Source organism: Eucalyptus grandis, chromosome 11 (genome assembly GCF_016545825.1).
Source record: "Eucalyptus grandis isolate ANBG69807.140 chromosome 11, ASM1654582v1, whole genome shotgun sequence".
NCBI classification, from domain to species: domain Eukaryota; kingdom Viridiplantae; phylum Streptophyta; class Magnoliopsida; order Myrtales; family Myrtaceae; genus Eucalyptus; species Eucalyptus grandis.
The window spans coordinates 3277158-3292705 of NC_052622.1; the positions used below are offsets into that span (position 1 = coordinate 3277158).

A 15548-nucleotide genomic window follows, 5' to 3' on the forward strand; every position below is an offset into this window, starting at 1 on the left:
TCTAACTAAAATTGGCCAGATAGACTCAATTGAAAAAATGTGAGAAATATTTATGACTTAATTGGCAAAAACTACAATGCTTATAATTGAATTGACCAAAGACTTTTCTAAATAATTTTCCCCTCGCAATTAGGTCCGTGTGTTTGAAGGAAAATTGTTTTCGAGAAATTCATTTCCGGCTTTCAAATGTTTGGATGACGGAAAAATATTTAATGTGTGGAAAACATTTCTCATAGCCTGAAAACAACGAGCTTAGATTGAAAAAAATTACTTCCCTTTCTGGTGAGAATAAAATCAATATCCTTAAATCAGCAAATAAATGAGCCATAATAATTTTCCTTTAAAAATGATCTTCATAAAAAATACTTTCCTTTATCACGAAGTTTTCGGCGAAACCAATGCACATTAGAGGAAAAAATCACCGAACTACTAATTATATCGAAAAAATGCCATGGCATAAGATCGATCTCAATTAGTTTCGAGAGCTTATAATTTATTCAGATGGCCCTTGATTTGATTAAGAGTTTACTCGGTCTCGGAGCCAGCAGCCACGTCAAAAGTCTCGATTCACTGTAGGTGAATACCGACACTAATCATGGTATTAGTTCAACCGAGGTTGACGAACTGTTCCATCGCCTTGAGACGTTACATCATTCTTCTTCTTCTTCTTCTTCTTCAATTCAAGCCCATCTCATGCGCCATCTGCTACATGCAGGCCGCGCCATAAAATCACCAGGATTACAATCTATAATGAACTTATTTTTCCTCTTTTCTCGCATTATCCTTTATTTAAAGCAGACGATGCTTAATTACAGTAATTTGTACATGCCTACATGTTTGCTTTCTTTAAGATAATTTACCTTGCACGGGTAAACATGGAAGTGATCTTTTTATGCTGTCTCGTCTGTCTCTATGTCTTAACAAAGACGTAGATCTTCCTTACACGGCGATACGATGTGATGTACTTTCGAATCTTTTGCCTTGATGATGTCATTTTTCGATCACATCTGAATCTTTTTTATTGTTATCGGCATTTACATTCATCTCCTCAGACTGGATAAGGGATATCTGAACTTAATCCATTAATAGAAACCTGGCTTTTGCTAGAATCAAGTTCTTATCTGAAACTTTTTTCTTTATCTCTCTTTTTCGCCCTGCAAATCAAGCCACATGCGTGTAGGACATGTTTGCACTCTAAAAGCGTGCACAGGCCAATGAGATTCTTCTGTTCAGTGACTAAAATCAAATTCAGAGTGAATAAATGGGACTGCTTTTGCTTTCTGTCAAAAGGTCCAATTGACAAGATCAAGAAAAAAGGGAGATTAACCAGTGGCAAAAAAAATTCTCTTCCAATCTCAGAATGACAAAGTGAAAATATATACACATATTCCATTTCTTTCCTCACTGTGTGGGAGAGATATATTTATGGCCGACCAGACGGTTTCTGTACATGATCATCACATATGGAAAAGCAGAGACAAATGTGACAAGAAGGAAAGTTTGCTCCACGATTTGATCTTCTTTGACACCTGCCTTTCCTATGTTTGTCTATACGTTTTTTGTATCTGGACTTGCCCTTGTTCTCGTGACTCGTCTTCTGTTCTTTCGCACTTTTTATGTCCTCCCGAATTGCCGTCCCGTCTTCATCTCCGCGGAACACTTCATTGTAGCCTTCAATCGAATTTTCCTGAAACCGGCATGTCGGAAAATGTATCAGGGGCTAAAGGATTATCTAGGACACTAGTACTAAGTGGGTAAACTCGCGAAAACATGAGGAAACGGGAAAGACATTTACACACCGAAAGATTTTTTGCAATGGAGAACTGCCTCGTAAATCGAGCTCTCCGAATCAAATGACCTGCGCAAATCATTGGCTGAACATGCTTCGCTTATCCTAGGAGAAGAAGCCTCTTCAGGATAAACCCAGTTCCTTATTCCAGGACCTTTTTTATCTCCAAATTCCGCCCGGAAACTCGACCTTCCAGCTCGGAAAATCCGGTACAACGGCCTTAGAAAGTCCATGTACTTGCGAAACATCCTCTTTGATAATTTCCTGCACCTAGTCTTCGAGGAGGGAGGCGAACACGATGTACTACTCATGATGAGTTTCAGCGAGCCAGGCTGAGTTGGAGTCGAATTGGATGGTTCATATGCCTTCATCTTTGAATGCTCGAGAAATAGGGGCAACATGTAGCCATCAGAGAAGAGCTCATCCGCATGAACGAGAGCTGGAGAAGATGGCGACACTCCCGGGAAGTCAAATTTGAAATCCTGAGAAGCAGAATTGCCTCTATTCTGTGAGAATCTCCGGGAGGGTGGCATCCTCGGATCCATCTCAATGAAAGAGGCTTCATCCGACACGTCGAGTGAAGTCCTGACTGACGACCCATCGAAGCTCTCACGGGCTGGCTTCAAATTCACCAGCCAACGGTACGAGAAGCTCTCCACCGAGAGAGGCTCAGAGGATTCCATCACCGGACAAGGTTTAATGTTCAGGAAGATCTGTAGGAATTGGATGGAAGAGAGAATGAGCTGTGTGTATTCCAATGAGAAAGGGAAAATAAGAGATGGCTCAAGATCTTCAATACTTAACAGTCCATATATATACCTTGACAGATATATCTCTCTTCTTTTTTCCTTCTCCACAACAAGGGAGTGTGTGGTTGTCTACTTGTCTGGCAAGAGACAAAGAATTTTAATAATTGATAAGGGGGAGAGAGAGAGAGAGAGAGAGAGAGAGGAAACAGAGAATGTGAGCCCTATGGTCACCCATAATGTCCTAGCATCACCAGTATTTTTGTAAATTTTTTTTTCCATAATCATTGATCTTTAAAGCTTCACAAAGAAGATGCCCTTTTTTGCTTTTGCGTATTATTGCTCATTTAATTAGATGCTATTTTGCTATGCTATACAAGGAAAGGCCCCCAAAGTACATGTGCTTCGCTAATCCTAGGAAGGATGAGCAAAGCAAGTTAATGCACGGTCCAATGCCAATCCAATCTGCCTCCCCATAATCGAAATTTGGAATGATGGAAGTGTTCTTTAGCCTTGCTTGCTTTCATATGATATCATCTCGAGAATTAATTTGTTTTTTTCCTGGTGGGTAAGATAAATTCACCCTTCTGATGCTTACAATCTAACTGCTACATTAGGGGGGCTCAACCTAATCCTGACTTTTTTATTGCTGGTGGTGTGATTAATGCTACCAAACAACGACTGCTACTGACGAAATCGAAAGTACTAGATGCAAAAAGGGACTTGTGCTCTAGTTTTATCATTAAAACCCAAAAGTTAATTCTCCAGTTTGGACATCTGACTGGCTTTATAATTGATAAAGTATATGAGCATGTGAAGAAGGGAGCCTTGTAGCCTTGCATACACAAGGCCATTGGATCATGTTTTCTATCTGCATATATTTAAGCACAAGGTCAATGATTTCTCACGATAAACATCTATTAAATTTTCCAATGGTTTCTCCAGATATATGGAGTGCCCATTTGACTTTGACAGGAATACCTGGCATGTATGAGGATCAACGTAGCAAAGCAATTTCAAGTTTTCAACCCTGGACTAAATATCTCAGAATTACAATCCTTTATCACAACTTTCTGTAATGCAGAGACAGTTTCTTGACAAAAAAAAAAGGGGGCCGGGGGGGTGGGTGAAGATGAAAAGGAGAAAAGAAGAGGCTGTGTGTTTCCTTCTTTTTCTTTACAGATTTAACTTAAGCGCAAGCAAAGTGTCTCGAAAATGACATGACAAAATGCTACAGTTTCATCACGGATTTAAAAGTGCAGTTAGCAGATGAATGGCACTGGATGTTCCTGTTCTATGGACATGCAAACATTTTGGCCTTTTTAGGTCGTAGTGTTGATAAAACGTATAATCATGGGGCCGGTGGTCACTTCTTGGGCATAACAGAAAAGGCTCGGCTCAAGAACTAACGATATGGCATAGCCTAACTCAGCAACATCACCCTAGAAATCAAACTTAAAATTAAAAACTTTCACTGGTTAAAAGAACAGAAAGATGACAAGAGAATAAAAGTATCTCCTACTTGGCGTAACAAAAAGGATAGCCTAAATCGCCGATTAGTCTATTTAAAATAGGGAGCTGAGCACTCTATATATTCTCATTAGCTTTATTTTTTTGAAATTGAATGTAGTCAAAGCAAAAGGTGTTCATTATTAAAGCAGCTTGGTTTTATCCATGAAGCAGCAATCCAGGGCATATCTCAATATGATCAAAAAAAAAGAAAAGAAAAGTGGGGGAGAAAAGATAAATCAGACTTCTCATGGCAAGGAAATTTCGAGCCTTGACGTCCACGAACGACCTGACTGGTGGTGAGCTCGCATCTCGGTCAGGCTTTAAATGCGAGATGGTTGTGTCGTTTTCGCGCAATTTTAACTTATATAACTCGGGAGCAAATCTGCAGAAACAGGCAAAACTCACACATGTACTGTTCTATGCATGTCCAATATGCGTACGCTACGTAAGCGGTAGACGATGGAAAGAGAGAGAGAGAGTGAGAGAGAGAGAGAGAGAGAGGGAGAGGGCAGACAAGGGGTAGCCCACCGTTGTTGGCAAGACGAGTTGACATAAACTAAGGTTTTCTGGGACAAAAAGCTGGGCGTCGATAAGGATGTGAAGTCAAATGGTCCCTGCACTTGTCCCCTGGAGAGGACGATAGGCCACTGCCAGAAATTTCGAACACTCATGAGAGCAAAGTCTCAAGTGGAATGATTCTCTGGTATGTATGCTTGATACTAGACGTCATCTTAATTTGGTGGCGGTGAATCGATGAAGCTAATCTGCACAAACACATAAGGGAACTGATATTAGCGACATATTTCGTAGAGAGAGATCAAATTCGACATAATACGGGCAGTCGCTAATATGGTAGAACTTGAAGTTAGGGGAAGCGGAGGGTGACAAGACCATGGCACACTGATACATGAAATTATCCTCTTGACTGGTTCATCTCGATGCTCTGGTCAGCTTGAGAAAGAGGAAACGAAAGAATCACGACACCAGTATCGCTGACCAAGAGAGCGAGTTTTTTTCTTTTTGTTTCTGTAAATGAAAAGCGAACGGAAGCGACGGAATGTCATTTGCCTTAAGGTTCAGCATCATTATCTCCAGGCAGGGCGTCCATAGATAATCCATCTGAACAGCAGCATCTGCAGGATGAGCCAACATCAGGTCGAGGACCACAGCCAACACATGATTTCAACTCTTGAGCATCCTCCGGTCCAGGGCCTGCAAAAAGAAATCATCAGATATAATGCAATTATGTATATTTGTAGTAGTATGGTAGTGGGGTGTGTAAAAGTAAAAAAAAAAAAAAAAAAAGAAGAAAAGAAAAAAAAAAAAAAAGAAAATATCAAAAAGATCGGGAGATAAATTAATGTGATCTTCTATATCCAGAAAATCAAGGGAGATTAGGAAAGAAATCAAAGTGATATTCTCATATATATACAAAATCACGAGAGATTAATGTGATTGTGTATCGTACAATTCCAATTGGGATTGCATTTGCTCCTATGAATAGGAGTCCTCCTCAATGGAGAAGAACATACAAAAGCTCTCATTTGAAGTTGTATTTTATTATTTATGTTCATTTTTTATCATAGAGGAAGTTTGAAGTGGACTACAGTCCAATGGTTTCTCCCTTCACTTTGGAGGGTTTTCCATGTTAAAATTATGGTGTTATTTATTATTCATCTTTTCAGTTAGTATTTTATCCTATTTAATTTTCACAGAAATAGTAGTGGGAAAAATTTTCTGGGCGTTCTTCACAGATATTTTTTCCAACAAATACCGACATATAATCGCACTTCAATTTGCAAATGTGCCACCCCTGTTTTCCTGTCCCATCGAACTGAAGCGAAAACTCAGCTAGATGTATCTGTGCAGATTTCAATGGCTGTTTCATGCTGAAGAGCACAGCCCACAGAACATGGCTCTTAGCACCAGATTGTTTAAGCTACAAGTAACCCGGTTTCGTTCTTAAAACAGTGCCGGTAAAACCACTTCGTCATTGCATTCTGGTTGCCTTTTCGTGTCGCATCTATGATCTTGTTTGTTTGTTACACAGTCGATTGATCGGCATGGTTATTAGTACTTGAGCACCAAGATCTGAGCAACGGGCGTCCGGACCATTGACGAGGACGTTGCTAAATGGGAGTTGGTACACTCTTGCTATTACCTGATAATGGGCCCATCGGCCCAGGGAGGCCCGCCCAGGCCGCTCGGGCCAAGGAGACCCGATGCTCAACACCAGATAATTTTCTTCTTGGACTCAAGCCTGCCAGAGGCCTACTGGATCTCCCCAGGCCCAATTATTTTTTACGAAACAAATTTAGTATTCTTGAAAATCATTCTATGTATGCTGCGATAATTTCCATTGGAATACTAAGAAATCGTCTGATAAAACTGAAAAATACGTACTGAAAATTGAAAGACTGAATATCAAGTGCTGAAGTCTTTAAATTTTAAGAATGAAAATAAAAATTTGTTTGATAATAAACGAAAATCAAGAAATAAATTTTAATGTTTTCTTACCAAATATAAAATAGTGGGCATTAGTGGAAAATTAAGCTAATCGATTACATTGTGTGTAATTAGTAGTTGATCAAATGCACTTAATGTGGTCATCAAATACACCGAAAAAAAAAGGTTATTAACTTTTTTCAATTAAAAAACGATAATTTGTCCAAGAGCGGCATTATCCCTCTATATAACTAGATCCACCCGATTACTAAAGAGTGATGCTTTTTCTTCTTCTCGTTTAGTTTAGACACACCATTTTCTTTCTTTTCTTGCCTTTGACGTCTCAATTCTTCGCTTTTACAAATCATTTTTCTATTTTTTCTCTTGTAGGTCATTCTTTTATTTGTATGCCTCCCACACTTTCCTAGTATAATAATAGCAAACTATCTCCACCTACTCATAACAACACAATATTTAATAACCAATGAAGCACGATTGAGTGAAACGATGGGTTAAAGTATAAATGATGGATCTCAATAAATGCATGATTAAGAAATGGTTGTTTAGAAACCAAGTCCAACTCTACATACAATTATAGTCTAGGGCTAAAAGCAATAGTTGCAACACAAATGAAAGAACAAATGCAACATTGCAGCGGTGTTCCAAGAAATTAATCTATGAAAGCACAACTTTTATTTCAACACTAGGACATGGTCCTAAAAAATACATTCAAATTAAATCACTAATTCGAATCCCGTTTCATATTACCTAAAAACACAACTTGCCTATTGCCCTCGACTTTTATGCCTATACATGGTGGAGACACTTTTTCTTTTTCTCCACACTCATATGTGCAAGGATGAGATATAAATATAGAAAAGGGAAGAGAGAGAAGCAACGCTTCTCACTATTACCTTCCATAGTGTAAGAAGAGCCTGCGTGTGGCGAAGAAAAAGGGCTCACTAGGGAGGTCACTGATAAGCCCAATGCTAGTGCCAGCGAAAGTGTGGAGGACGATGGAAATGGCATCATAGATAGAAATCAGAGGACTGGGATTTGTGGAGGAGAAAGAAGAAGAAGAAGAAGAAGAAGAAGAAGAAGGAGGAGGAGGAGTGGGAGGGCTAAAAAGAAGGGAATGTCTTGCAAGAGAGTAGAAGGAGTGGGAGGGCTTGAAAGAAGAGAATGTCTTACAAGAGAGATAATAGAAAGACAATTTGCAAAAGCAAAGTAGGAGACGTTAAAGGTGTGGAAAGTGAGATCTGCAAGGAAAAAAATAAGAAAGAAAATAAAAATGTAGATCAAATAATAGAAAAATCTCTTTTATAGATGTATATCATAAGTTGTACGTCCTATAAGGAATAATATGGTCGACACACCAAAAAAGAGAGTGTCTAAATCAAATGAAGAGTGAAAAGATGTGACACTTACTAAAAAGATAAATTTTCCCTCAATCATTCAATCAAGAAGATCCTTTTTTTCATTTTTCAAAACTCCACATCGACACAATTTGACTAATTGTAGAACCCACACCTAGTACTATAAAATTCTTTATATGGTTTCTAGACTTAGCAATATCCAATTCGTGTGATTGTAGAATGTAAACCTAATTTTTGCATCACTTATGAAAAAATCCATACATGAACAACTACACTTATTAACCCACCTCGTTGTGGACGCGTTGGTTCGGGCGTTCCCCCTCTTCCGGTCGAGGGGAGTTCGAGTTACTGTTGTCGCATTTGCATGACTTAAATGCAGCGCCGTGAGAGGTGAGTGCTCACGTTAGCATTGCCCCAGGTTTACGACGTTAGCTGCCGGCTGTACGGCGGTTCCCAAGTCATCAAAAAAAAAAAAAAAAAACTACTAAACTTATTAAATTTTATTTCTTTTTGTGGATATTAAATTTTGTTGTTATCAAAATTATTCATGTTGCGTTTATTTCATGGACAATATACAATTCGAAAGGTATTTTCCTGAAAACGATCATTATTAATAATACAAATATTTTCAATTAATTATCTCAAATTATACGGACAATCATTTAAGAAAATAATTTTTAAATCATTAATTTTTTACCAACCAGAGTCTTACATCTCCTGCTGCCACGGCGGCGTAGTAAGTGAAAGACCATTCGGTGTAACAGGAGACGGCGTCGTTCCCAACCAACCGAAGACGGCTCCGGTGGGGGAAAAGAACACCGGTCCGATCCGCTCCGATCCGCCCCCTCATCGCCCCCGGCCCGATCGACAGCGAACGAGCGATCATCGACGGGACACGCATCTTCGTCGTCTTCCTCCTCCTCCCTCCAATCGTACTGCGACAGCAAGACCGCTCCGGCCTCCGCAAAATACGCTCCAACGCCTCCGTCCCTTCCCAAGCAGGGAACCAATCCCGCTCGCGGTCAACACCGCGCCCTCCCCCGGCATTCGGAATCGCGTCTTCCCCGCAGGCCCCTTCCGATGGAGAACATGCAGTACGCGGAGGAGCTGGTGCGGGAGTTCCTGGTCTTCCGGGGCTTCACCGCCACCCTCCAGTCCTTCGAGAGCGAGCTCGCCACCGACGTCGGCCGGGGCTTCCAGGTCGACAAGCTCCTCGACCTCATCTTCGCCGCCTACGTCCCCAGGTTCCAGGCCGATAAGCTCCTCGCCCTCTTCGGCTTCCTCCGGCAGTGCCTCTCCTCGGCTTCCACCGAGGCGGCGCTCCTGGCTTCCCTGTCCAGGCTGGAGGTCGCCGTCATGCGGTATTACATCGTGCACGCCGTGCGGTCCGGGCGGAGGGATAAGGTCTTGGAGTTCTTCGGGGCGAGCGGGAATGATCTGATGCGCAAGGATCAGGATTGGACTCCGTGGTTCGGTAGGTCGAACGGTTGAATTCTTTCTTTTTTTTTTCCTGAGGTTCAATTTGTTGTGTTGGAATTCCGTTTCGTTTTTGGTCATGGATTGTGCATTTTTCGAGCTTCTTTTTCAGCTATGCCGTACGTGAAGAATCCTAGCACGGATCCTCAGTTTCGGGTCTACTTTTCGAAGGAGTGGTACGAGGCATTGCGCGTTGCCGTGAGGAATTTCTTCGATGAGATCTTCAATGGCACTCATATCCTTTGGAATTGCGTGCATACGCATATAGTTGCTATTTTTTTGCTTTCAATAGTGCCTCTTAGGCTCTAACTTTTAGAGTATAGGTGGATGGTTGGTCCTAATGATTTTGGAGCACTTCTATTATGTAAAAAGTACAAGATATGGAGCTTTCTCTTGCTGCAATTTGGACGGTCACCAGCCGCATTGCGGCCATCCACTTGATGTCCTGGGATGCCGACTTTTCTCTGTACTAAACCGATCGTCTCCGATTCAAGTCTTGCCATTGTTATTGTTGAAAAGATGGTTGGCCCGTTGGTAGGCGGTGACAATCTTTCTTTTTTTTTCATTTTTCTGATTCTCGTCTTGTGAATGGAAAATGCATGAGTGCTCACTGCGAATTTAGCAAGATTTTTCTTAACTAGACCACGCATTCCTGCCTTATTGACCATTAGTTTGGAGAAGAACACTATCAGCCGTCTCAAAAAGGAAATTAAGCAGCTAAACAGTAAGTTAGCACAGCTTCAAGCTCTGTTGGAGGAAAAAGAAGCACAATTATGCCGATCGAGGAGGTAAGTCTGTCTGTCTTTTTTTTTTTTTTTTTTTTTACCTCAAAACTTATGGGTCTATTGTCTGCACCATTTTCTGATGATATTTTTATCATTGTGATTATGCTTGTGAACAGTCATGCTGCATCAGCGATGGATGCTGGCATAGCTCGGAGTAGTTCTTCAACTCTGTCAAGTGGTGTGCTTGATGAAAATATTGTATCATCACAAGATAATCAAGACACCCATGATGATGCTACTCGCAATCCGGGTGATAGAGTGCTGGCCCAGGACTTGGTTGATGCTTCAAAAGCCAAAGTCAACTTAGAATCTCTTGCAAGACCATCTGCTCATGTTACAACCTCTCTAAGTGTATGTGGTGATAATGGAGCCGGTGGTTCCAGTCTAATGCTCCAAGATGGTACCTTTGGTAAATTTTTATTCTGTATATTTTCTCTGTTTGTCTGAGTGCAGTTAGTGGTGTTGGACAAGTTTGCACAAGTGCACAATCCTCCATGGTGAAACAAAGATATGGGGATAATGTATGGCTGGAAGATCTTCTGGACTATTAGGATGTGTTGCATTTCGTGCAATAGATGACCCCTAAATTCACGAAAATATCTTCATTCCATTTTTCACCAGAATATCTGCAATGACTGGAATATTTGTTTTACAAAGTTACACATGGTAAGTAGTTGCTTAATGCATTGATCAGAAACTGGAAGAGAAGTGGAGGGAGAAGAAGAATTCCCGGAGGTGAATGTAGACTTTCAGGTAATTCTGTCAACCTGATTGAATGACATCTTTTGGACTAACACATTACACCTTGCATTGGTTAAAGTGTTCTCTGGTATTGACTCCCACTCTGCAACTCCATGGACTATAGGAAACGTTTTTGGGCCATACAAGTCCAATCACTCGATGCCGCTTTTCTGCCTCTGGGAACAATATTGCCAGTGCATCCATGGATGGCACAGTCAGGTTCAAAATGTCATTGTGGCTTATATAAGCTTTTCTCTTTGGGCCATTGCCAGTTTCAAACTTATTTTCTAGTTTGGATTGATCTTCTTTGTTGAAATGAATAAGCTTTTCTCTTGGGGCATCTATGCCCTGATAGAATAGGTACTGCCAACAATAGTTTATTGGCATACATCCTAGTAGCAAGCTTCTTGTCCAAGACTATCTTCTATTTCTTCAACTATTTGGTCATATCTGATGTTCTTCTTTTACCTCTTTCGTGCATTTCTATTCAGAATATGGACCTATGACTCATCAACTTCAGCATCAAGAAATGCAACTATTTACTGTGGGGCAGAGATCATGTCGCTTGACTGGGAGTGTAAATCTGATCGCTTGGTATGATTTGCATCTTAGTCCAATTTCTTGGCTAACCTACGAATGTTTCTTCAAGAGATGCCTTTCATTAAGACCTTATTTCTTTTTTACTAAAGCTTCTCATAGGAACTGCTGATGGAGGAATTAAGGCATGGAATGTTGATGCAAAAAGGGTTGTTTGTGATCTCAATACAACAGAGGCTTTTCCAAGGTTTTAAAACATGAGTTGTGATTTTGTACTTCTTCAATTCTTGGTTCTTGACATTTGTGTTGTTCTGCAGTGTCTTGGATTTAAAATGCAGCCCGGTAGAACCAATTTTTGTTTCTGCTGCAGCATCGAGGTATTAATTTTTACCTTATGAGACTAGGGGAGTGACTTTTGTTGCATTTTTAAAATTGATTCCTTTGTGGGCCATGAATTTAATATAAGTTTTGAACTCCATATGAGGATTAGTTTGTGCAATTTTTCCATCATTTAGTTGTTTTCATTTTCTCTGGATAATTTTTTTAGTCTATTTGGTTTGGTTTAAAATGCTTTCATTTTGATCTTAAAATATCTGGCATGGTTCTACACATACTAGATCTCGTGGATCTTTTCTGTTGCGAACTGTATGTAGATTAGCAACCTTTGGTGGCTCTGAGATAAAACTCTTCCACAAAAAATGAGGAAGTTATCCAGTAGATTAAGTTGACTACAATCGATGTTGCTACTCTGTGAGTGAACTTTGAGGCTATATGTGACTTTACTATCCTCTGGATGAAGTGTCATTGGTTTAAATAGAAGATATGTTATCAAAAGTAATCTTGTGGAGAGCCAACGCTTATGAGGTCCTTTATCTTTGGCATGCTAAAAGTCAGCCATACTCCTTGCTGCCTAATGCAAATATCCATGTATTTCTCTTAGCAGAATTAAAGATATGACAAAACCTAAGCTGGTATATGACGGTGCCTGCATGTTCATCTGAATATAGCATATCTGTCTTTAGCAGATGAAACTTTTTCTTAAAACTTTTCAGAAATTTATTCCATTTCAGGTTGATGCATTTGCAATGGAGATTATTTCTTTGTAGATGCACTCGATAATGGGATCTTTTCCTTTGTAGGCATGTTTCTGGTCATATTGATGACACGTCTTTTGCTTCATTAACTGTATGGAACATGAAGACATGGAAAGCAATGGTATGTGTTTTTCTTGTTCCTCAAACAACCTATGATTGAAGTTGCCAATTTATCCACCATCCTTTATGACTGGACAAGTGCCTGGTTTTCCTGAAGACAGTCCTTCCTCTTGGTGAAGATCCCCCTGCAATTACTTCTTTGTGCTTTAACCACAATGGGAAGATTCTTGCTGCCTCTGCCACGGATGGAATGATTCACATGTTTGGTATCCTTTTAGTTTCTACAATGGTGATGGCAATGGAATTTGAAGCAAGGACATGTTGATCTGTCTTTGCCAGATAGCCTTATCTTCCCCTCCCCCTCCCCCCCCCCCCCCTCCCCAGATCCATCATCTTTGAGGAGGAGAAAAGGGAAGTTCTGAATTTTCATGAGCTTATGTGGACCTTATTATGTGTTGTAGCTTTGATACATTGAAGAAGACACATTACTTTGGAATTACCATGAATTCATTTCTGTTTGATTTTAAAGTTTCATAATCTTCCGTTTCTCCAATATGTGGCCTATGACTAGTAAATGTTAAAAGGGAATGCCTTAACTAGCCATAGACATGTCTGCCGGTCTACAAATTACTGGGTGGCCTGCACATGATTGTGGTATAAGCTCCATTCTTTTTGGAGCTGATGAGACGAGCATATTTAGTTTGGGTACAGATGGAAAGGCAAGTGCATTCTCTTGTCATGATTTGTGGATTCATATCTTGGATGCATCGAACTCGAGTATCCATTAAGTCCATTCCATCCCATATCTAATTATGTTTAATCATGGTATGAAATGTCAAAAAGTTGATGGTCTTGCCCTTTTAGGTGCTTGAGTGGAGCTTGCAGAAACAGGGTCATGTTCTGTGGTCAATCAATTCAAAGAGGTATTGATTGCCGACCACATATTTACCTTGACAACCATAATATACTTCATATGTGAGATTTTATGGTTCTTGATGTCACTTGAATGTCAAATTGGTTTCTCAATTTCATTTATGCATTAATTTGATGGATTTATGAATCGATTTCCAATAAGAGTGAGGCATTGTCCTCACTGAGTGGGATGATCCTTAACATGTGATCGTCATGGTAACTCATGCCACGTATAGTTGTTGCATAAATTAATCTCATGTTAGTGTGAGTTATAAAATTTCGGTAGTAATTATGTAGTTTATGTTATGCTTGCAGCTCCTGTCACTTAAGGCATGAAATGGCTCTAGATGCGAATGGAAGGAGATTGTTAGTAACTTCTGGTTCAGTAAGAGCACCCATATACCAGGTAACCTCTCTCTCTCTCTCTCTCTCTCTCTCTCTCTCTCTCACTCTCTCTCTCTCTCTCTCACTCTCTCTCACACAAGCACGCACACGCACACGCACACAGAAATGATGTAGAGCGATGAGTAGGGGCTTTTAAGCTGTTTTTTTTTCTTTACTTTTACTTTCATTAATAGTGCTCTGATCAATGTTTTCATTGGGTTTATTTGGTTTAGATACATAGTCGGGCAAGTGGTTTGAGAACTCTCCCTCACAGTGCTTCTGTGACAACGGTGGATTGGCACCCAACCTTGCCCATTTTCTTGACTGGGTCAGCTGATAACTCCGTGCGCGTGACATCCATATCATGAAGGCCCTATCATTTGAAAGCTAGTAGGTGCTTTACTCTTCCATTTTCAAGGCGTTTGTTCTTGTGATTGATTGTTGTATGCTTTGGTTGGATGAATGATCGTCAGATTAATTTTGCTCCTTGATAGGTTTAGCAATTAGTAGTTCCAACTCATTCTTGTGATTCAGTTATAGAGGTTGTCATAGGCTCACGTGTATCATATTGATTTTTTCCTTTTTCAGGCCTACAATAAGTTTGTAAGATAACCTTTGATATGATAGATTCAAAATACTATTATGATTTCTTGTCTGCTTCTATTATCTCTTTTTTTCTTTTTCCCTGTTCACATCCATGTACGAAAGTGGAATGGAAAATTGTCCAATCTTTGTTTTGAGTCAATGCATTTCCCCTTTTTATCGAGTAAATTTGGCAATCAGTCAAGTTAGGGCTTGGACTTTACATCATGGAAATGTTTTGAGCTTTGAGTCTCTACTCCAAATTTCAGCCAGTTCTATTGGAACTGGCCTGGATCACTTGTTCAATTAATAAATTAAACCCGATCGAGGCAGATGATGCCTTTCAGGCTAGTGTACAAAACTGTACCAAGATCACTTCGACTCGGAAGGAGCTCAGGGAACAAGATTGTGGCCATGAGGATGATTGGCTCAAGTTGCGACAATATCGGGAATGGAGATTCTGTAAGGAAAAAGAAAAATCAGACAAATCAGGGAAGAGTAATGGGTTGAGCCTAAAAATTGCTTTTGTGACTTGTAATCTAGCATTAGCTCAATCATATGTGCTTTCGGTTCTTGCAGCTTGCTCAGGTTTTCCCAATTTCTGTTTCTGAGTTTTGTTAGAATCTTAACTTGCTCACTTAGTTTTGCGAAGTTTATTGATCAGGTTTGGATCATGTCATTTGTCTGCCTTTAGATTTTCCCAGGTGGTGGCTACATGCCATTCATGCTAGATGTCCTGACTATCATGCCAAGACCGGCGATAGCTGATTTTTGCACCTTTAACAGGTCCTTTCGCCGAGTAAAAAAATTTATGCATAATTTGAGAGGGTTTTGCCCACTCCCGGAGTACGACAACCATTATCCAAATTAATCATTACACTTAGAATTTGACAACTAATGATCCATTTGAATGGATGGGAATATTGTACTCTTGGTGCGCTTCGGGTTATATAACTAATCGTTAAGAAAACATTCACTTACTGATGGCATTGTTTAAGATAAACTCTGCCCCTTTGTCTTATAGCATTTCTGGCTTGTGCTTCCGCGTTGTAACGCATTGGCCATTCTACTTGTGATTTCCCCTTATCTTCTCAGAACGGGCAATAGCA

General features: G+C 40.1%; 2 protein-coding genes across 5 annotated transcripts; one reads left to right on the top strand and one right to left on the bottom strand.

Moving 5' to 3' along the window:
* Nucleotides 1-1330: 1330 nt before the first annotated feature.
* Nucleotides 1331-2682, bottom strand: LOC104424455 (probable membrane-associated kinase regulator 6). 2 transcript variants are annotated; one of them, XM_010036886.3, is made up of 3 exons: nucleotides 2594-2682; nucleotides 1800-2502; nucleotides 1331-1687 (listed from the first exon to the last, which is right to left on the bottom strand). In XM_010036886.3, exons 2-3 carry the CDS (start codon nucleotides 2470-2472, stop codon nucleotides 1674-1676), a joined length of 687 nt encoding a protein of 228 aa, XP_010035188.2. In that variant the 5' UTR covers nucleotides 2473-2502; nucleotides 2594-2682; the 3' UTR covers nucleotides 1331-1673. The 2 variants fall into 2 exon arrangements, with proteins under 2 accessions (XP_010035188.2, XP_010035187.2); XM_010036885.3 differs by lacking the exon at nucleotides 2594-2682 and having other exon boundaries at nucleotides 1800-2583.
* A 5955-nt stretch (nucleotides 2683-8637) lies between these two features.
* Nucleotides 8638-15102, top strand: LOC104426983 (WD repeat-containing protein 91 homolog). 3 transcript variants are annotated; one of them, XM_039305258.1, is made up of 16 exons: nucleotides 8643-9342; nucleotides 9457-9579; nucleotides 9991-10132; nucleotides 10246-10538; nucleotides 10824-10882; nucleotides 10995-11089; nucleotides 11362-11464; nucleotides 11560-11654; nucleotides 11725-11784; nucleotides 12547-12622; nucleotides 12719-12827; nucleotides 13168-13280; nucleotides 13426-13484; nucleotides 13789-13879; nucleotides 14091-14247; nucleotides 14773-15102. In XM_039305258.1, the coding sequence occupies exons 1-15, from the start codon at nucleotides 8949-8951 to the stop codon at nucleotides 14223-14225; spliced, it is 1947 nt and encodes a 648-aa protein (XP_039161192.1). In that variant the 5' UTR covers nucleotides 8643-8948; the 3' UTR covers nucleotides 14226-14247; nucleotides 14773-15102. The 3 variants fall into 3 exon arrangements, with proteins under 3 accessions (XP_039161194.1, XP_039161192.1, XP_039161193.1); XM_039305259.1 differs by having other exon boundaries at nucleotides 14787-15102; XM_039305260.1 differs by lacking the exons at nucleotides 13426-13484; nucleotides 13789-13879; nucleotides 14091-14247; nucleotides 14773-15102 and having other exon boundaries at nucleotides 8638-9342; nucleotides 12723-12827; nucleotides 13168-13283.
* Nucleotides 15103-15548: the final 446 nt, after the last annotated feature.